The sequence below is a fragment of the Hyperolius riggenbachi genome, chromosome 3 (assembly GCF_040937935.1).
Source record: "Hyperolius riggenbachi isolate aHypRig1 chromosome 3, aHypRig1.pri, whole genome shotgun sequence".
Taxonomy (NCBI): Eukaryota; Metazoa; Chordata; class Amphibia; order Anura; family Hyperoliidae; genus Hyperolius; species Hyperolius riggenbachi.
In genome coordinates this window covers 283227743-283249925 of record NC_090648.1, presented here as the reverse complement: position 1 = coordinate 283249925, position 22183 = coordinate 283227743, and the positions used below count along the sequence as shown (strand labels likewise).

The 22183-nt window shown below is 41.6% G+C and overlaps 1 protein-coding gene across 6 annotated transcripts in view; it reads right to left on the bottom strand.

Moving 5' to 3' along the window:
* TSPAN12 (tetraspanin 12) overlaps nt 1-22183 on the bottom strand; it is a 310496-nt gene that overhangs the window by 83945 nt on the left and 204368 nt on the right. For 5 of the 6 annotated variants that reach the window (XM_068276411.1, XM_068276412.1, XM_068276410.1 and 2 more), the window contains one exon: nt 2122-2196. The exons of the other annotated variant lie outside the window; for it this stretch is intronic. In XM_068276411.1, the coding sequence (XP_068132512.1) occupies nt 2122-2196 (75 nt within the window). The remainder of the gene's footprint in view (nt 1-2121; nt 2197-22183) is intronic. 6 annotated transcript variants of the gene reach the window in all.

The window sequence follows — 22183 nt, the reverse complement described above, 5'->3', positions numbered from 1 at the left end:
ATTGCATCCTGTTTTTTATCATCCTACATGTTCCAAAAGCTATTCTAATGTGTTCTGGCTAACTGCAGCACTTTCTACTATGACAGTCTCTGTAATAAATCAATGTATCTTTCCCCTGTCAGACTTGTCGGCCTGTGTCTGGAAGGCTGCCAAGTTCTTCAGTGTTGTGGTTCTGCTATGAACTCACCCTTTCTGGCCCCTCTATGCACACTGCCTGAGTGCCTGTGTGTTATTTAGATAAGAGAGAAGAGAGAAGCTGCTCTAATCAGCTGGATAAATCGTCCTCTGAGCTGGCTGGGCTTTCACATACTGAGGAATTACAAACAAGGGCAAAGCTGTTTGCAAGAAGAAAAGAGCAGCCTGAAACTTCAGTGCATGGGGGAAAGAAACACACAAATGATCTCTTGAGATTCAAAAGGAATGCTGTATACAGCCTGCTTATGTATGGATGTATTTTCTATGTGTGGACATACTGTACATCAACTTCATGTTTTGGTGGCCATTTTGTTTGTTTACAAACAAACTTTTTAAAACTGTTTTTAACCACTTTTAATGCGGCGAGGAGCAGCGAAATTGTGACAGAGGGTAATAGGAGATGTCCCCTAACGCACTGGTATGTTTACTTTTGAGCGATTTTAACAATACAGATTCTCTTTAAAAGGAAATAAATATGGCAGCCTCCACATTTTTCTCCCTTCAGTCATCCAAATCAAGTAGCAATTATAAACCAGTAAGGTATATGTTCATGATGTAGTGGGGTGCTCTTGCCACCAGGTGGTGCCAGAGTGTGCCTGCAGTCAGTGAATCAGCAAAAGGATTACAGATTGCTCAGCAAGCTCATGGTGAACAGGAACTCCAAAGAGTGCGTAAGGGGCTAAAAAGAACCAAAAAGCCCTCTTACTATTCAATCGGTAACAATCGGTAACTCTGGATGTTTCAAGTCCGACCCCAGAGAGCCACATTAATCCATGCCATGCACTGATGAGGACCAACCAGTCTGAAACAGTTTGTATGCAGGTTGGATTATTATGGCTCTGTACAATTAACAGGCTGGCACATCATTGCATCCCAGCAATTTAATAGATTAAATTTGAGTTTCCCATTTTAAATGAATGATTGGACTCCCTACAAATATTTTCTTCTTCACCATTTTCCTGTTCCAAATATAATTTCTCATGGAGTCTAAACATCCTCCACCTCACCCACCAGAAGTGGGCCAATGGCAAGCAAACCATTTTTATGGATATGCTTCTGTATCAATCATGTGGATACAAAAAAAAAGCCAGGTGGGCTGCAGGTGAAAGTCAGGGCCCAGGCTGAACGTAATCATGAATCATGTAATGCTGCCTGAGTTTTAGGAAAGCTAAGGCATAAGGAAAAAGGTGATTACCATGGGATGAAATTCTCAAACGGATTGGAGTTCTTAAAATCCTTTAATGAAAAATGTAATACTGCATAAGTGCGTCTAGTTTCTGCAAAGTAAATAAAGCCTTGGTGTGAGCTCCAAAGCAATGTGAGCTACAGCCTGATTAGCTTGCGGGCTTCAGGCAACAGATGTCTCTCGTGAGACTTATCCAGCAGTACATCAAAGAGCAGTGAAACCGACTACATCTATTGCACAGGGTATTCAGTGTCTGAAAAGTCAAGAAAAGGAAGTACACAGTCACACTCAACAATCAGTGGGATCCCACAGCATTCACCTCTCGGGCAATGACATCTACTAGAAGTGTCGAATGGATGGATTTTTATTTATTTCCTATATTTTTACAACACCAATAAATTCCATGGTGTTTTACAGAGCACACAGAAGCCATCACATCAGCCTTAAGTGTGCCCTGGAGAAGCAAAGAATCTCTGTCTCTTCCTCACGCTACACCAACAGAAACATCATCATGAAGAATTTATTAGCTAGAAGAGTCTTTGATGCTTGCAATTTTATTATAATTTGAGTGCATGATAGTTAGTATTACTAATGAGGGGAGCCATGCATTAAAATAGCTACAAGAACAGATGATACCTACTACCTTAATTGCTTTATATTGTACAGTTTGGCCTTATAAGGCAGGCATCACTAGAGATTTTATACATATTGGATTATGTGAACCAGAATATTTTTATTACCGTGATTTCCTGTTCATATGTCCAGACTCCACATGCTAACTCAATGCAGAAAATTACCAACAGGCTTCCAAAATACTGCAGAAGAGAAAAATACATAATTAGGGCATTTGTCAGCATGAGCTAGGGCCTTGTCTGTAATGTCAAATAAGTAATCTAGTAATCCTTACTAATACATACATATATATATATATATATATATATTAGATTGAATTACATATAAGCAAGCATAGATGATATATTAAATGTTGTTTGTAAGTGCCTTATCTGCAAATAAACTATATATAACAATGCTTTTGAACAACTACACAGGCAAAGATATGATACGTTCTCCACTTTATTACTCTTTTATACATGCAGATGTTTTATTAAAGACATTTGCATTAGTTAGAGCCTTACTTTTATGCCTCCAGGATGACTGATTCCTGGGGAAGTTCAGTACGGGGTTTCAGCAATGCAGATCTTGTACCCTGCCTCTTGTGACTTAACCACTTGATGACCCACCCTTTACCCCCCCTTAAGGACCAGTGCTGTTTTTAGTGATCTGTGCTGGGTGGGCTCTACAGCCCCCAGCACAGATCAGGGTGCAGGCAGAGAGATCAGATTGCCCCCCTTTTTCCCCCCTATGGGGATGATGTGCAGGGGGGGTCTGATCTCTTCTGCCTGCGTGTGGCTGGCGGGGGGGCACCTCAAAGCCCCCCTCCGCGGCGAAATTCCCCCCTCGCTCTCCTACCTGCTCCCCCCCCCGGAGATCGGGGCTGCACAGGACGCTATCCGTCCTGTGCAGCCAGTGACAGGACGTCCCCTGTCACATGGCGGCGATCCCCGGCCGCTGATTGGCCGGGGATCGCCGATCTGCCTTACGGCGCTGCTGCGCAGCAGCGCCGTACAAATGTAAACAAAGCGGATTATTTCCGCTTATGTTTACATTTAGCCTGCGAGCCGCCATCGGCGGCCCGCAGGCTATTCACGGAGCCCCCCGCCGTGATTTGACAGGAAGCAGCCGCTCGCGCGAGCGGCTGCTTCCTGATTAATCAGCCTGCAGCTGGCGACGCAGTACTGCGTCGCTGGTCCTGCAGCTGCCACTTTGCCGACGCACGGTATAAGCGTGCGGTCGGCAAGTGGTTAAAGGGCAACTTAAGTGAGAAGAATATGGAGGCTGCCATATTTATTCCTTTTAAACAATGCCAGTTGCCTGGCAGCCCTGCTGATCTATTTTAGCTAGACTAGTGTCTGAATAACACCAGAAACAAGCATGCAGCTAATCTTGACAGATCTGACAATAACGTCAGAAACACCTGATCTGTTGCATAGTTATTCAGGGTCTATGGCTAAAATTAATAGCGGCAGAGGATCAGCAGGACAGGCAGGCAACTGGTATTGCATAAAAGGAAATAAATATTCCAGCCTTTATTTCCCTCTCACTTCAGTTGTCCTTTAGGTCTCTGCACTGGTGACGAAATTTTGAGATGATGCAAACTCTGTATGCAATTCTTGCAGCTTGAAAATTGACCAATTAAATTCCACCTTGCAAGACGCGATTAAACCCCTTTCACACTACCTCAATCTGCATACAACGTGGAATCATTTTCATTTTACTGTGAACCCCTATCCACTACCAAGTAGTACAAATACGGGAGAACATATTTAGGCTGTATTTCGTTTTAGGCCTTATACGCACACTAGAATTCATGACAAGTGGATGTAAAAAATGCATGAGGACTTATTCACAGTGGGACGTTGTGCTGTAATGTGATGTTAAAATCATGTTAAAAAATTAAGTCACGTACATTAACGCTACATTACTGTTGCATACAGTAGGTACAGTAAAGCATACAGGCAATGAAAACTATGCTTTCCTATACCTGGTAATGTGTGCGTTTAGAGGTAGCGCACTGCAAGCAGTGCGTTACCATAATGCTAAACGTTACAATGTGACGCTAACGTCCTACTGTTAATGTCCCACAGGATTAGCATTGCAGTGCGATAAGCTGCATTATAACGCAGCTATAGACTTTATATAGCTCTACAATGTCACACTGTGAATGTAGCCTGAATGTTTACATGCGTTTTACATGGTTGTATGAACACAGCAATGCATTTCAGAATCTGTTTTTGCAAGTTATGATGTGTATTTTTATATTTTGAGCAGTCAGTTTTACAGAGGAATATTGGTAATCACTGCAGATTTAAAAACATGTCCCCAACAGCAGCAAGATCTCCTTGAGGGATCCTCATTGTGTCTAGTTCAGTCTACTACTTTGATATTTTCTCATGATTACTACCAAGTTTTGTGAAAGTATGTTTCAAGATGAAATTTGCAATCACTTCCTGTTAATGCAATCTCCATTGCTTGACTGTTTTTCATGGAGTAATTGTTTGCCTTGGCACAGACTTAAGTAACCAATGTTCCTAATCTTGCTTCTTAAATTATAGTGTTTATTAAGAATGGCACACGGAAATTAGAACCCATCAATTGTTTTTGGTCTGTGTAATCATAATAATTTTTCCAAAAACACAAATGGGAATTAATCCAATAAACTATAATAATCTACACATTAACAAGCAGTAGTGTACTAAAAAGAGAAGAAACCATTAATAAAGAAACCAGAAACCATTAATAAAAGCAAACATGGGAGTAATGAACGATTACATTATACCTGAGTATGACTTACTATTATTTATCATTACATAGTCTTTCCCCATCTCATCATACCTCCGCCGTTTGCTTGTAAATTTCATTAAACAAAGTATAAATGGGGCTAAAGCAAATTCCAGACACTCTCTGTTTAGAAGAAGCACCACAAACGCACTCCTAATTTATAGGAGTCAGTTGTTTGTCAGACAGCATAGGCATAAAATCAAGCAAGAAGATTATGTTAAAAAAATCTCAGAAACAAATATTTACACAAAGTTTAAGACCATGCAGTTGTGTGCCAATTAATGATTAATGTGTCATATTTTCAGCTTGTTTCATCAAAGCAACTCCTAGATTTCATCCAATAAAAGCTGTATAGCCAATACTGTTAGGATTGTCACTTTAGGTATTGCTTTACTGCAGTACTGCTACCAGCCGGTATGCAGACAGGACTGCCACTGGCACTTCTTGTGACTCTAGCAGTTGTTAAATTTGGTATGAGACCCTAAGAATAAAGGGGCCCATACACCTAACGATTTTCCCGCCAATATACAGCAAATTCGATCACGAATCTGCTATGAAATCATCGCGCAAATGCTGACAGAACAATCGATTTCCATCCGAAATAAATAGTTCCCGTTGATCCGTCCGTGTGGAAGATTTTACTCGATCGCCGGCGGGTCGGGAGTGCGTCGATAGCGGTGTTCGAATGCCCGATGACCGACGCAATACAGTGGAGATACATTGCCTGTTCCGGCCGGCGCGACTCCCCCGGTCTCCAATGTCTTCTTCTCCGCTCCGGGCTGCAGCTTCACTGAACTTCCTGTCCCGGCAGCAGGTTTAAACAGTAGAGCGCCCTCTACTGTTTAAACTTCCCCTGGACAGTAAGTTCAGAGAAAAAGCAAGCCAGCTGGACCGGAGACCAGCGCGGAGAAGAAGACAGCTGAGACCGGGGGACTCGCGCCGGCCAGATCAGGTAATGAATAGCTGGCGGGTAGGCGGCGGAGGCAGCTCCACATATTGTGATCGGTTTAATGCTGAAATCGATTCACAATCTGTTTGCAGTAAAGACAGCCATACGATCCCTGTCTGATCAGATTCGATCAGTAAAATGTAATTACTGACACACTGCAGTTTCACGTTTTCAATAGTGTCTTTATCAGTGATTTCACCCTCACCCCCCTTCCACATTGATAACCTATGTCCAACAAATCCCCTTAAGGCGGGATTGTCACCATAAAAATCAAATTTCAACAGCAACTGGTCTGAGTGAATTAAGTGATAAAGATGCTAATCCTGCATTCAAAAATTTCAAAACTCTTTCTACTGTTATGGTTTGGAGTTATCACATACCTTAGGAGCACTGGCCCTTTAATAGCCATTGTCATTCAGTTGCATGCTGGGGGGTTCTTTTTATCTATAATATATTCCTCCTCTTCCATTTCCCTGCTTAGCTGCCTATTTATTTATTTATTGTATTTATAAAGCACCAACATATTACGCAGCGCTGGACATTAATTTAGGTTACAGACAAAATATAGGGGTGACAAACAGCAATATGACAATACAGGAATACAAGAAAACCAGATCACACAGCACAGTGTGAGTACAAGGTAATGCTTAGTCAGTCACTGGAGGGGAGCATGGAGATTAGGCAAGTTAGGTTCACTCAAATGCATAGCATGGGTGCACAGTAATGGAGGTGCAAGATCAGGTAGGACACAAAAGGAGGAGGACCCTACCCAAAGGCTTACAATCTCGAGGGAGAGGTAGGGACACAAGAGGTAGGGGACCAGAGTTCAGCTTTGGGTTTAGAGCAATTGTGAGGGATTGTAGGCCAGAGTGAAAAGGTGAGTTTTGAGGGCCTTCTTGAAGGTGTTGAAGGAGGGGGCTGCCCTAATGGGTGGAAGTAGGGAGTTCCATAGTGTTGGAGCGGCTCTTGAGAAGTCTTGGAGGCGTGCATGGGACTGGGTGATGCGGGGGACGGTCAGGCGAAGTTCATTGGAGAAGCGGAGTGAGCAGCTTGGTGTGTATCTCTGAGTAAGATCAGAAATGTAGGTTGGACAGGTTTTGTGGGCGGATTTGTAGGTCAGACACAATATCTTGAATCTGATTCTGGACTGGATAGGAAGCCAGTGGAGGGATTCACGGAGGGGAGCCGCCCTGGTGGAGCGATGGGAGGAGTGGATAATTCTGGCTGCTGCATTCATGATGGACTGCAGTGGGGCTATTCGAGTCATAGGGAGACCAGACAGAAGGGCATTGCAGTAGTCGAGGCGGGAAATTATGAGGGCATGGATGAGGAGTTTGGTGGTGGCAGAGGTCAGGAAAGGGCGAATCTTACAGATGTTACGAAGGTGGAAGTTGCAGGATTTTGTGAGGTTTTGGATGTGGGGAGTGAAGGAGAGTGCGGAGTCCAGGGTGCTTGAGAGGTAGGGCGAATGGTAGTGTGGTTAACAGTGACCTGCACATCTGGGAGGTCCATGGATGACCGGGGTGGGAAAAATTCAGTTTTGTCTAGATTTAGTTTCAGGAACCTAGCGGACATCCAGGAGGAGATGGCAGATAGGCAGGAGGAGACCTTGTCCATGGTAGTGGTGGATATGTCAGGGGTGTGGAGGTAGATTTGGGTGTCATCTGCATACAGATGATAGTTAAAACCCATGGAGGAGATAACCTTGCCAATGGAGGAACTGTAGGGGGCCAAGGACCGAGCCTCGGGGGACTCCCACTGAGAGGTGGTTGGGGGTGGACGAGGACTCATTGAAGGAGGTCGTGAAGGAGCGGTTGGAGAGGTAGGATGAAAGCCAGGTCAGGGCGAGATCGTGAATGCCCATGGATTGGAGGGACTGGAGGAGTAGGGGATGATCTACTGTATCAAAAGCTGCTGAAAGGTCAAGGAGGAGGAGAATGGAGTGTTTACCTTCAGCTTTAGCTAAGACAAGGTCATTGACCACTTTGGTGAGAGCCGTTTCGGTTGAGTGGGCAGGCCGAAATCCAGATTGCAGTGGGTAGGCAATCCATTTGGAGTATACCAATAAATGTTATTTAATTGAATAGACAGTTTCTAGTGTCTGCTTACAGAAGGTAAGTCCACCACTGCCTCCAAAGCACTTTTAAACGTTTTACCAATTTGATTTCATCCTGTTGGCGCCTCTGTTCTTCCCTACGTAACAATTATTATCTGCCCTTGGTGGAGGGGATACCCCTTCTTTTCCTATCTACAGAGAGCAACTTCTTAATCCTTAGTGAGGACAGGGCAATCTCCTCACTTGCCTATACAGTGGTTGCCTGGAGGTAACCCTGGTTTGTGAGTATAAACTTGTACTCTTTCTCACATTCCCTAATACTGTCAATACATACTACACTATATTGGGCTCTCGGTTTCTCTTTTCTACATATATGAAAAATATAAGGCTCCAGTGAGCAGTTGCAAAAATGTAGCCTGATCTTCTTTGTCACTTAGTCACATAAATGGAAAGGTCAGAATTTTTCGTCAAGATAAAACACATATCTAAATCTGTCTAGTGCTAAAAGTCCAGGTTGGTGGTGGTTTTGAATGTAATAGAATGCCAGATTTGTAGAAATCTGAAAAATTTGAGAGATCATCATGAGAAATCATGTCAAGAGTACTTTGAAAGAAATGTTTCCTTATTGTGGAACCCATGCCACATTAAAAAATTCAGTCTCTCTTGAGGGCAAAAGTAGACTCTATTCAGAATTCAGCATACATTTTCTAGTAAGTGTATATACTGTATATTGCAAGCATTATAGCAAACTTTATGACACATCCATACTTGAAGCTTTCAGGAAACACTACAGCAGAGCTAAGGACACTGCCGGGGATGCCATGCAGTAGTAAGCTTGCATTTTAACCTAAAGCTCTATGTACAGGTTTGGCTAAGGTATGACGTGTGCTGCATGAGAAGCGGATATGGTTTCGTAAGAATCATGCCTACAAATTCAATACTGGCTTAATCTGTCTGTAGAAATTGGCAATCATGTCTGGCTGCTGACTGAAATGGAAAGGTCATTTTCATAATACCAGCTAAATAAAGATTTGAATAACAATTATATATTGTATTAGTTTAAATGAAACTGGAGTTTACTTTGAAAAGTAATCCATATATTTGTTAACCTGACAGATCCTATTCTAGTATGTTAAAAAAAACAAAAGCAAAGAAGAGCAATACTAAAACTGCTTATATAAACAGTGCACCTTAGGTCAGAAAGGAACGCAGTGGACTGCAGAAAGTGTGGCAGATTTATCTAATCTGATAAAAACAGCATAAAACAAACATAAAACTATATTTCCCAACTGTAGGTAAAGTTTAAGGCACTTAAATATGAATGACCCTACCTAGCTGCTTACTGGCCTTCTTAGCTCTCCTGAAACTCACCCGCTTTTACGAGGGCAAAAGTTTTATATTGTCTTATTGCTCTGAGTATTCTCCATACGCCATCTTGATTAAAATAAATTAGAAGAGATTCTGGGAGATCTGAATAATATACAGTGTAATACATTTTACATTTCATGTTGCTTAATAATTTACTTTACAGTTTTAGGCCATGTTCAAAGTGGTGCGTTGCGGTGCAACAGGCGCATTTTACAGTGGTTTGCCGCAATGCACCACCCGCACGACTTTCACAGTTCCACGGTTGCAGTATAATGGTGCCAGGCATTGCAATGCACTGCATGTAGTGCGTTGCCGCAAAATGGGTGCGTTAACAGTGACAGTGATGTATACTTCTTACTGACTGTATGCTTCACTGTATGCAAATCAATGTGCGGTTAACATACGTCAACTCTTTCTCATTCCCCACTGTAAACCTGGCCTTAGTGGTTGATATATGCAAAGCTTGCCAGTAACCCCAAGTTCATTTCCAACACTCAGGCTGAAAGAAACTTGAAGAGCAATGAATGGAGAAGGTATCATTGCCGACATCTTTTTAATAAATGCTACTTGGATGCCTGAAGTCTTTCTCTGCTCATAATTCCTTCTGAGTAACTAAACATGCAGGTATGCAGCGGTTCTGATTCCACTGGCTACAAACATGTTCCGGGGCGGTGACCAAACCTACCAAAGCCAAAAGGTCACTCTGTTTGTCACAAAGCCAGATTTTCGATAAGGAATAAAGATACAATCTTTCAAATTCCTCTCACTTCCAACATATTAACAAAATCCCCAAACCTGACTGAGTGATTGAGCTGAACACAGAGTAAATGAGCCACTAAGGCTGAACCTTTAGTTTTCTTTTTAACTGCACATAAACTTGGAAAAGGTTAGAACCTCTTTGAAAATTAACAACCATAAGAGTTCCCACTAGGGAGCTCTTAATGTTACTGATTTCTATAGCACCAGCATCTTCCATAGTGCTGTAAAATATGCAGTACATAGTACACACAGTTGTATGAACATCCTTGTAAATGTTTCACTTCCATTTCAGGAATGTATATGTTAAGTCTCTAAAAAATAAATGATAAAAGTGGTACCTTTAAAGGGACCCTGAGCAGGTGATAAAACAGAATTTACACTCTCTACAATTGAACCACGCATGCGCAGGACTCTCACATCGGATGGCGTGATGACGTGTAGCCAGCTGGTGTTATGGCACAATCCGCGTAATCGGGAAGTAGACCGGACTACGTCAGGCCGAAGTCGTCCTGTATCCATAGCCGGGTCCGGGACCAGGGAAAGAGCCAGGAAGTCAGCATGGCCTTTATTCTTTATAAAGACATTCCCTGAAAAAAAATTATACAGAGATGCTGGCTAGCCTCCGTGCTCACTGCACACTTTTTTGGCAGTTGGACGGAGCAACTGCCATTCACTAAGTACTTTTAAAAATAAAAAAAACCTGAAAACCCCCATGAGAAGATGGGCTAGTCCAAAATCTGTTGGTAATGTCAGATTTCTACTACTTACTATAAGTGACAGCAACATAGGAGAAAAGTAATTTATGGATCATTTTACTCTGGAAGGAATGTACTTCTTAATTGTATATGTTTGCATGTATTTTACATTTTAAGATTTTCGTGACAGAGGTACTTTAAATCCTTCCTGATGCATAACCCAAAGCCTTCATGGTTTCGAACCCTAAACTTCCCGCAATGTAAACAACCTATGGATGCCTAAACCACCTACCCCCAACACACAGTCCTTCCTAACACCTAAACCTAACAATTATTGTGAAAACTAGCCTCCCTTTACCCCATTTTTATAACAATATAATAAATCCCTTATTTGTAGCTATAACATTTTACTGCATAAATGAGCACCAACTATTGCCTATGAACTTGCACTGTAGACAATAATCAGAACTAAGCTATACTAGGACTGAGCCCCCAACTGTAACAGTTTGAACTAAAGAGCAGCATATTAAAGAATATATGCATTGACTTAATTGTGTGGCCCAACTGAACAGGCACAGCAATCAGTTTTTTTGTGTTCTCATAATTACAGAAGAAAGAGACTAGCATTATGGAACAATTACCCAGTTAAATTGTATCATTTTTACATTTCTTTTTTTTCCTTTTTAAAAATGTATTTCGCTCAGCTAATAAGGTACAAAACACATTTCTCAGCTCAGGTAACTGGAGGAAATCTCCCCAAAAGGAGGAGGCACCTCATTTCTGACACCTAACAGATGATCCATTAGAAGATTTATCCACAGATAATTCTCCATTGGCAACTATAGGATTTTAGTATTGAATCTCAGTGTGATGATTGGTGAAAACAATAAAAATCCAAAGGCTGAACAAATTAATGAAATATACCATATTTTAGTTTGTTTTGTTAAATTACCCACTTTTCTAACAAAAAATATACATAGCCTTCTATAACTAGCTTTATATTGCAGTGCTGTGTGTTTAGATTGTAACAGACTTCAGAACGTTTTTCCAGACGAATTTCTATAATGCCCTTCCTTCTCTATTACTCACAGGACCTGGCATGGCACAGTAACTCCATTAAGTATTGATGCTGTGGGGTTATAGCTGTAGGATGTTGTTGTTTCACTAGAAACCAAGACTTTGTACTACAAGACATAGAGCATTGTGTTTGCACATGAGAATCACAAGGGAATGCTGCATGAAATATGCAGTGTTTTGAGAGGAATAAAACACAATGGAAGACAGGGCAGAAAACAACAGTCCATCTTTTACTGAAAATAAAAATATTTGTGGACTACCAACAAGATGTAGCAGTCTTTCCTTGGGCTCTCAACACATGGTCTGGTATATGTTCCTGATAGTACATTACCTCCAACATTTGGCTTATATAGAGGTTTGGTACCTTGTGCTTCTGATCATTCGAAGTGATTGTGAAGACCCAAGGAGGACATTTTTATATTCTGAAAAATCTCTTTTGACAGCTTATCATTCTGTTTTTACAGGGAAAGGGAATGAGGTTCCCATCAAATGTTCACTACTGCCATCATTGGCTATATGTAGGATTTTTATTAGCACGGTCAATATGGAGCTCATTTGGGAATTGTACGAAAGCTGCGGCTCCTCCTTTTCTGGTGATGCATACAAATCAGTAAAGTGAACTACACTCACTATCATAAATAAAATAAGAAACATTCATTCTTTCTACTAGCATGTATATCAGTGCTAACAAAAATGGCGCCATTTGCACAAGTCATGTGGTTTTGCTGCTGCTTTGCACTTTCATAGATATGGGGCTCCAGTTACTTAGTTAGGGCGCAGGAGCTGGGCTATGATATAGCTGGGTGCACGGTTTGGTAATAAGTTTGGCTACAGAAAAACAGAACCTGGATAGCAGCAGGAACAGGCACACAGATCAATGATGAGTTGAGCTACGGATAGCTGCAGGGAGGAGACTTTAGTGTAAGGGGGTAGAAACAGGTTTTAGCTATAGTATAACTAAGCCTGGAGGGTTAGTGTTAGGCGAAGAGGTTGCAGGGAGGTACCATAATGATAGGTGTGGAGAGGGTGATTTGGGTTAGGAGTGGAAATATTACTGATATCTTAACTATCAATACTATCTCGCTCCTAATTTCACAGACACACACACACACACACACACACACACACACACACACACACACACACACACATAATAAAGGTACGTTCATTTGCAATGTGAATGGGCTTTAACCAATGAATGTGCAGTGTGGGGGTTAGCTGGGTTGAAAAGTTTGTTAAAGTACCCATTCCACTAAGCAGATGCTGACAAAAAATCCACTGGAATTGCTTAGTTGTTTGTATTAGTGACATTAGTTTGCCAATATTTTAATTTACATACACTAGCATGCGGCACTGCAACATTTCATATAGATTCAATACTAAGTAAACACATCAAAGAATAAGATGGGCTATTGGGTGCGCACTGTCCATGAAAACACAACATATAAACAGAAAAAAGTGATCATGTTTATATGCCAAAATATTTATTAGAAAATATCAAAATAACCAAATATTCAACCCATCACGGACCTTCCGTCTGTAAATATTAAATTACAAAAACTATACAGGATCTTCTCAAAAAATTAGCATATTGTGAGCATATTGTGATAAAGTTCATTATTTTCTGTAATGTACTGATAAACATTAGACTTTCATATATTTTAGATTCATTACACTACAAACTAGTTCAAGCCTTTATTGTTTTAATATTGATGATTTTGGCATACAGCTCATGAAAACTCAAAATTCCTATCTCAAAAAATTAGCATATTTCATCCGACCAATAAAAGAAAAGTGTTTTTAAAACAAAAAAAGTCAACCTTCAAATAATTATGTTCAGATTCCAAACATTTTTTACAAATAAATAACTGCAAAGTGGTGTGTGCATAATTATTCGGCCCCTCTTTGATCTAAGTGCAGTCAGTTGCCTATAGACATTGCCTGATGAGTGCTAATGACTAAATAGAGTGCACCTGTGTGTAATCTAATGTCAGTACAAATACAGCTGCTCTGTGAGGGCCTCAGAGGTTGTCTAAGAGAATATTGGGAGCAGCAACACCGTGAAGTCCAAAGAACACACAAGACAGTTCAGGGATAAAGTTATTGAGAAATTTAAAGCAAGCTTAGGCTAAAAAAAGATTTCCAAAGCCCTGAACATCCTACGGAGCATTGATCAAGCGATCATTCAGAAATGGAAGGAGTATGGCACAACTGTAAACCTACCAAGACAAGGCCATCCACCTAAAATCACAGGCTGAACAAGGAGAGCGCTGGTCAGAAATGCAGTCAAGAGGCCCATGGTGACTCTGGACGAGCTGCAGAGATCTACAGCTCAGGTGGGAGACTCTGTCCATAGGACAACTATTAGTCATGCACTGTACAAAGTTGGCCTTTATGGAAGAGTGGCAAGAAGAAAGGCATTGTTAACAGAAAGCATAAGAAGTCCCGTTTGCAGTTTGCCACAAGTCATGTGGGGGACACAGCAAACATGTGGAAGAAGGTGCTCTGGTCAGATGAGACCAAAATAGAACTTTTTGGCCAAAATGCAAAACGCTATGTGTGGCAGAAAACTAACACTGCACATCACTCTGAACACACCATCCCCACTGTCAAATATGGTGGTGGCAGTATCATGCATCTCTTCAGCAGGGACAAGGAAGCTGGTCAGAGTTGATGGGAAGATGGATGGAGCCAAATACAGGGCAAACTTGGAAGAAAACCTCTTGGAGACTGCAAAAGACTTGAGACTGGGGCGGAGGTTCACCTTCCAGCAGGACAATGATCTTAAACATAAAGCCAGGGCAACAATGGAAAGGCTTAAAACAAAACATATCTATGTGTTAGAATGGCCCAGTCAAAGTCTAGATCTAAATCCAATCGAGAATCTGTGGCAAGATCTAAAAAAATGCTGTTCACAAATGCAGTCGATCTAATCTGACTGAGCTGGAGCTGTTTTGCAAAGAAGAATGGGCATGGATTTCAGTCTCTAGATGTGCAAAGCTGGTAGAGACGTACCCTAAAAGACTGCTAGCTGTAATTGCAGCAAAAGGTGGTTCTACAAAGTATTGACTCAGGGGGCCGAATAATTCCGCACACCCTACTTTGCAGTTAATTATTTGTAAAAAATGTTTGGAATGATGTATGATTTTCGATCCACTTCTCACATGTACTCCACTTTGTATTGGTCTTTCACGTGGAATTCCAATAAAATTGATGCATGTTTGTGGCAATTAATGTGACAAAATGTGGAAAACTTCAAGGGGGCCGAATACTTTTGCAACCCACTGTAGTTTAGGCATGATAAATAGCACTTGCGCAGAAAGTCCCGCACGCAAAACCTTGTGCGCGCACAGCGCGGTGCATGCGTAACGTTGCATCGCACTGCGACAAAAATGGCGCACCCCATGCGCCTATAAGGCGCATCGGGTGCACACTTTTTGTCACACTGCGTTGCGACATTCAACGCGCACAACTTTGCGCGCGATGTGATTTTAAAAAAACTGTGCTAACCTACTTAGCACCCTGGTTAACATGCCCAAAGTCTTTAGGTGTGATAAGTAGGTTAGCACCGCTTTGTGAATCGAGGCCTTTATATTATATATTTTGTCCCACTGGTGTAACAATAGGGCCTGCTGCCCCTTCCCCCGCGGGGAGGCCCGGGCTCCCCTCGGGGCCGCTTGGGGCCATTTTGGGGGGCTGGAGGGGACGCAGCATGAGGGGAAAGCCATGCTGCACTTTGGCGGGGAGGGGTTACGGTCCCCCCCCCCCCCCTCACCTCGGACTCTCCCCTCTGCGCTCCCCTCCAGCATTGAATAGTTTGTGTATGCAGGCGGCGGGCAGCGGCAGATACATACCTTCTGTGGACCTTTCTCCCTCTAGTATTTCTGCAGGGGGGCCCGGTGGGACCTTGTTACACCCCCGTTTTGTCCCTTTGCCTCCATTGGGCCCATAGATCAGGGTCACCCTTCATTGATCGGCCAAGGTGTAAAAATCTTGTCACACTCACATGAGTCCTCTTACCATCCTCTCTATACAGAAGAACTTGCTGCACTGGATGAAAGCCGAGGATATCTGTACAATGATTGGGGAAAACCTGTCACCAGAAACAACCTGGTTTGAGCAACAGAAATTCAAAATATGTTTGTAGTATTCCGCTCTTATCCATTATCAAAGCTCAACAACTCATCAGCTACACATAAGGTCTAAGGCATTTCATGAATATGAGAGCGCTTGCCAACCACCATCAACGGCATGACCATCCTCTATAATAACTCCTAACTGTCCCTGCGTCATTCTCCTCCTGGCTGTGTGTCGGTGGTTTTTTGCTACTGCGCATGTGTAGCCGACAGGAGGAGGACGGGGACAGAGAGCGCGGGCAGCCATTGGTGCGTGTGGCGGGGAGCGTGACCAAGCGGCCGAGCAGTGGGGAGCTTGGCCGTGCATCCGGACGTCATAGCCCTAGCCCCCTTATCTAATGGGCGGGCTAAATGACTAGTCATTATATATAGTGCAAAGCTGCTGCTGGCTTGCAGTTAATTCTGGTGTTCACACTTTCTCTCTCTGTAGTGAAACTAATAACAGAATTATTTTTAACTGCTGAGAAACAGGGGAGGGCTGCAGCAGTAGCAAAGCTAAGTTCAGAACATTTATGTGTATAGCAATAAATAGAAATTTGTTATAAAATGTGCATATGGTAAATGGTACCATTTCTTCATAAGTAATATTTTGGTTAACTGGTGGTGCTTTTTAAACCTGCAATGTGAAAGTGGTTGCCATCATTATAAAAGCACCTGTATTTGATGGCTGAACTTGCAGATAGCATTATGTATATGACATTTTATGACCTACAGATCTCCCAGTACATGGCCAAGTTCCTCTTGTTACTTTTCATGCAGCAATTTCCTCTCCCACCCCACTGAATGCCATTGATGATCAAAAGATCTATTATTTAGTAACATGCTGATTGGCAGTGTATTAATATGCAGATATACTGAACTGCTTCCTCCCACTGACAACTAATGCTTTCAGACCTGCAAAGGGCACATTTCTTTCTTGCTAATGCACATCGCTTTTATGCAGGTTTGCTGTGTGAGAATAGAATTCACAGGACAAGGTTATCAGTAGGCAATATTGGTTACAATCGTTAGGAAATGCTCAATGATTCACATCTCTGCTCTTTTCCCTTCATTCAGCGCAACATGACATTTTAGAATTTGAAGATGTGCAGAGCTGTAATTGCTGCCCTAGAGAGAAATGGATAATTCCAAAGGAGACACAGATTTTCCTTTGGCACCAATTTATCAAGCTCCCCATGCTAAGGCCACAGAATGTGTGTGATTAAGTACTTTGAATATTGGTCTACAGATAAAAGTACAATTTTATTACAGAAGTTGACCCAGGAATTGCTAAATACATATATCACATAAATGTATTATGCGTAATGTGATTCTGCAAGTTGATGAGTTTATTTATCAGATTATTTGTACTCTGTAGCATGTTTTGATAAGTTTAATTAAACAGTAAACAGTGTATATTAGGGTATAAATCTGTTTTTATAATCTGTACTGATTTTATGTAAAATTTTATATAAATTGCATCCTTTTCCAAAATCTATTATTATAGGCTTTTAAAGTGCACCCAAAGTGAGAGTGATATGGAGGCTGCCATATTTGTGTTTTCTTTTAACCACTTTATCCACCACCACAGTATATCTACGTCCTCTGTGACTTTATCTAAGCCACGAGTCAGTAGATATACGTCTTCTAGCAGAAGCAGTGCTGTGCAGGATTGGGCTTGCTCCTGTGCACATTTCTGGCACTGTCTGATGCAGCACTAATTGGTGAACGGGAATATAGGTTTCCTGAGCTAATGAGATTGATTTTTACCATTAAAAATACTTTTATTTTCTCAGTTCATAGTGAAAAATACACTCTGTAGCATTATTTCAGAATCAAATATCTTCACCATAAATTGTGACAGGAACATAATCTATGTTTTGTGATAAGCGGTAAGAATAGCCAAACAAAATTTGTGTTTTATATCTACAGTAGCACTTTTCATTTTTAAACTGGAATTGGTAAAACTGAGAAATAATGCGTTTTTTCTATTTTTTCCTTGTTTTTCCATTAAAATTCATAGAAAACAAAAAATTGTTCAAGGGAAAACATGGAATACAATGAAAGCCTAGTTTGTCTTGAAAAAAAAAACAATATACAGTGGGTTGCAAAAGTATTCGGCCCCCTTGAAGTTTTCCACATTTTGTCACATTACTGCCACAAACATGCATCAATTTTATTGGAATTCCACGTGAAAGACCAATACAAAGTGGTGTACACATGAGAAGTTGATCGAAAATCATACATCATTCCAAACATTTTTTACAAATAAATAACTGCAAAGTGGGGTGTGCGTAATTATTCGGCCCCTTAAATCAATACTTTGTAGAACCACCTTTTGCTGCAATTACAGCTGCCAGTCATGTTCTACCAGCTTTGCACATCTAGAGACTGAAATCCTTGCCCATTCTTCTTTGCAAAACAGTTCCAGCTCAGTCAGATTAGATGGACAGCGTTTGTGAACAGCAGTTTTCAGATCTTGCCACAGATTCTCGATTGGATTTAGATCTGGACTTTGACTGGGCCATTCTAACACATAGATATGTTTTGTTTTAAACCTTTCCATTGTTGCCCTGGCTTTATGTTTAGGGTCATTGTCCTGCTGGAAGGTGAACCTCCGCCCCAGTCTCAAGTCTTTTGCAGTCTCCAAGAGGTTTTCTTCCAAGTTTGCCCTGTATTTGGCTCCATCCATCTTCCCATCAACTCTGACTAGCTTCCCTGTCCCTGCTGAAGAGATGCACCCCCTGAGCATGATGCTGCCACCACCATATTTGACAGTGGGGATGGTGTGTTCAGAGTGATGTGCAGTGTTAGTTTTCTGCCACACATAGCATTTTGCCCAAAAAGTTCCATTTTGGTCTCATCTGACCAGAGCACCTTCTTCCACATGGTTGCTGTGTCCCCCACATGGCTTGTGGCAAACTGCAAACGGGACTTCTTATGCTTTCTGTTAACAATGCCTTTCTTCTTGCCACTCTTCCATAAAGGCCAACTTTGTACAGTGCATGACTAATAGTTGTCCTATGGACAGAGTCTCCCACCTGAGCTGTAGATCTCTGCAGCTCGTCCAGAGTCACCATGGGCCTCTTGACTGCATTTCTGATCAGCGCTTTCCTTGTTCAGCCTGTGAGTTTAGGTGGATGGCCTTGTCTTGGTAGGTTTACAGTTGTGCCATACTCCTTCCATTTCTGAATGATCGCTTGAACAGTGCTCCGTGGGATGTTCAAGGCTTTGGAAATCTTTTTGTAGCCTAAACCTGCTTTAAATTTCTCAATAACTTGATCCCTGACCTGTCTTGTGTGTTCTTTGGACTTCGCGGTGTTGTTGCTCCCAATATTCTCTTAGACAACCTCTGAGGCCTTCACAGAGCAGCTGTATTTGTACTGACATTAGACTACACACAGGTGCACTCTATTTAGTCATTAGCACTCATCAGGCAATGTCTATAGGCAACTGACTGCACTCAGATCAAAGGGGGCCAAATAATTATGCACACACCACTTTGCAGTTATTTATTTGTAAAAAAAATGTTTGGAATCATGTATGATTTTCGTTCCACTTCTCACATGTACACCACTTTGTGTTGGTCTTTCATGTGGAATTCCAATAAAATTGATTCAGGTTTGTGGCAGTAATATGTCAAAATGTGGAAAACTTCAAGGAGGCCGAATACTTTTGCAAGCCAATGTATATTTCATTTCTGTGTTATAAGTAGGGATAAAGTTATTACTGATTAACCTCCTTGGCGGTCTGATTCTTTCCAGATTTTAGGGTCTAAAAGCGGTGCAATTTTTTTTCACTCTTTCAGACCCTAAAACCTGAAAAAAATCATTCTGGCAGGGAGATCTGCAGCAAAATAAAAAAAAAATGTACCTTCCTGGGCTCCTGTGCTGCAGTTTTCTGCAGTAGTGTCAGAGTAACACCAGAAGCAAGCATGCAGTTAATATTGTCAGATCTGACAATAATGTCAGAAACACCTGATCTGCTGCATGCTTGTTCAGGGTCTATGGCTTAAAGTATTAGAGACAGTCGGCAACTGGTATTGCTTAAAGCGGACCCAAACCAAACATTTTTTTTAATTCAAAATATTTAGTTGCACCACTCTGACACATACAAAGGTAAATAAACAATCCTTCAAGCCTATGAGCATTTCAGTGCATGCTTTTCACCTTTCTCTTTTCATAACTAGGGTTATACTGGGGGCAGCCATTAGCAATTCCTCCATTGCCGGACACCATCTACTCCACCAGTTTGCCGGATTTTGTCCCGGCAATTTGAAAGGAAGGGAGAAGTTCCTGCAATAAATGTAAAATATTTTATATTTGTCATCATGCAGCTGAAAAAAAGGCTGCCATTTATTATTATAATTTTGAAAATAGATTTTATTTTTGAAATCTTGTATTTTTAATTTGGGTCCACTTTAAAAGGAAATTAATATGGTAGCGTCTATATAACTCTCACCTTGGGTTCACTTTAATAATTATCTATCCAAGGGGTGTGATGTACGTTAATGAAGCAAATATTTTCTTTAAACAATATCTGGTGACTTGTGAATGCATATGCAGCAGCCAGGAGGAATCTGTCATCTCACTAACAGCGGACTGTAATGAAAGGCAGCTATTGCAGTTAAGAATATGGAGAGCTACAGAGGAGAGATTAGATCAATCACAGGTAGGTTTGTGTAAAAGGGTAAGCTGGTATCTTAGACAAGACAAATAACATTTATATCGCGCTTTTCTCCTGGCGGACTCAAAGCACCAGAGCTGCAGCCACAAGGACGCAGTAAGCATTAGCAGTGTTAGGGAGACTTGCCTAAGGTCTCCTACTGAATAGGTGCTGGCTTACTGAACAGGCAAAGTTGAGATTCGAACCCTGGTCTCCCTTAACCATTACACCATCCAGCCACCCCTTAGACCATCCAGCCACCCCCTAGAAATGCATAGAGATGAACTGATATCTTCAGAATTAATACTGAAATCCAGCATGTAAATGCAGAATGGTTTGAATAACCCATTTATTACCATAACAGTGAACAGCATTTTAATGTATTCTAAATGTTTGACAAAGACAGTTAAGGCACTATGATTACTCTTCCTTCAGGCGTGCGTTTAATAAAAGCCACAAGTAAATCTTAGTATTGCATTTAGTAGTACATCGATAATATTTCCGCAATTCTACAAGCAGCTATCCTATTGCTTGACCCACTGAGGTAAGTTATCTTATACTTTATGCTTGCAGTTTATATTAATCCATTTTGTGTCCATATAAAGCTCTATATGCTGTCTAGGAATAGACCGTGGCCTATACCCAACTCTACCATGTAATGTTTCACTTTGAGACATACAATATGAACCCTCTAATCTGTGAGCCTTAAAGGGAAGGTCCAAGCAAAAAAAAAAAATGAGTTTCACTTACCTGGGGCTTCTACCAGCCCCATGTAGCCATCCTGTGCCCTCGTAGTCACTCACTGCTGCTCCAGTCCCCCGCTGGCAGCTTTCTGACCTCGGAGGTCAGGGCCGCATTGCATACATTTTTACGCATTCCAGCTAGTGCAGGAACAAAAATGTATGCGTTGCACCACTAACGCGTAAAAATGTATATGTTAATGTTCCTGCACTAGCGGGAATGCGTAAAAATGTACGCAATGCGACCCTGACCTCCGAGGTCAGAAAGCTGCCAGCGGGGGACTGGAGCAGCAGTGAGTGACTATGAAGGCACAGGATGGCTACATGGGGCTGGTAGAAGCCCCAGGTAAGTGAAACTCATTTTTTTTTTTGCTTGGACCTTCCCTTTAAGCCTTAGCTATTTGATTTCTGACATCTAAGCTTGTTCGCATGGCCCTGTGTTTATGTGGGCCGAAAATGTTTTTTTGTAGTAATGCTTTATGTAGCAATTATTTTATGTGCTTTCTACCAATTATCTGCTGCGCCGATTGTTGCAATTCTGTGGGTAGTTATTTTGTGTATATTTTGTTTTTATTCCAGTTGTGCTCCCATTTTTGCCTGAGGAAGCGGGTCACGCCCGCGAAAAGCATCGCATTTGTGGAGCTGAATAAATTATTTGTCAATTCTTTTTTATCGAGACTCGAGTGAGTTTTCTTTTTTTGTAAGAGGGAGGTAAGTCCACCCTAACATCACCCTCTGCTTTTAAGTGGTTTTTAAAACGTTTTACTCTACTCTGGCACCTCCGTATACCGAGTTTTTGCTGATCTTCTAGTCCACCCTGGATGGAGGGGTGCATCCCCATCTACTATCTACAGAGAGCGACTTCTTAACCTGAGTGGGGTCAGGTTCTAATGCTCCCCACCTGCATTTAAAGTGGTTGCCTATGAGTGACCCGTGTTTGTGAGTATATACACATAAAATTGTATTGAACTCTTCATTT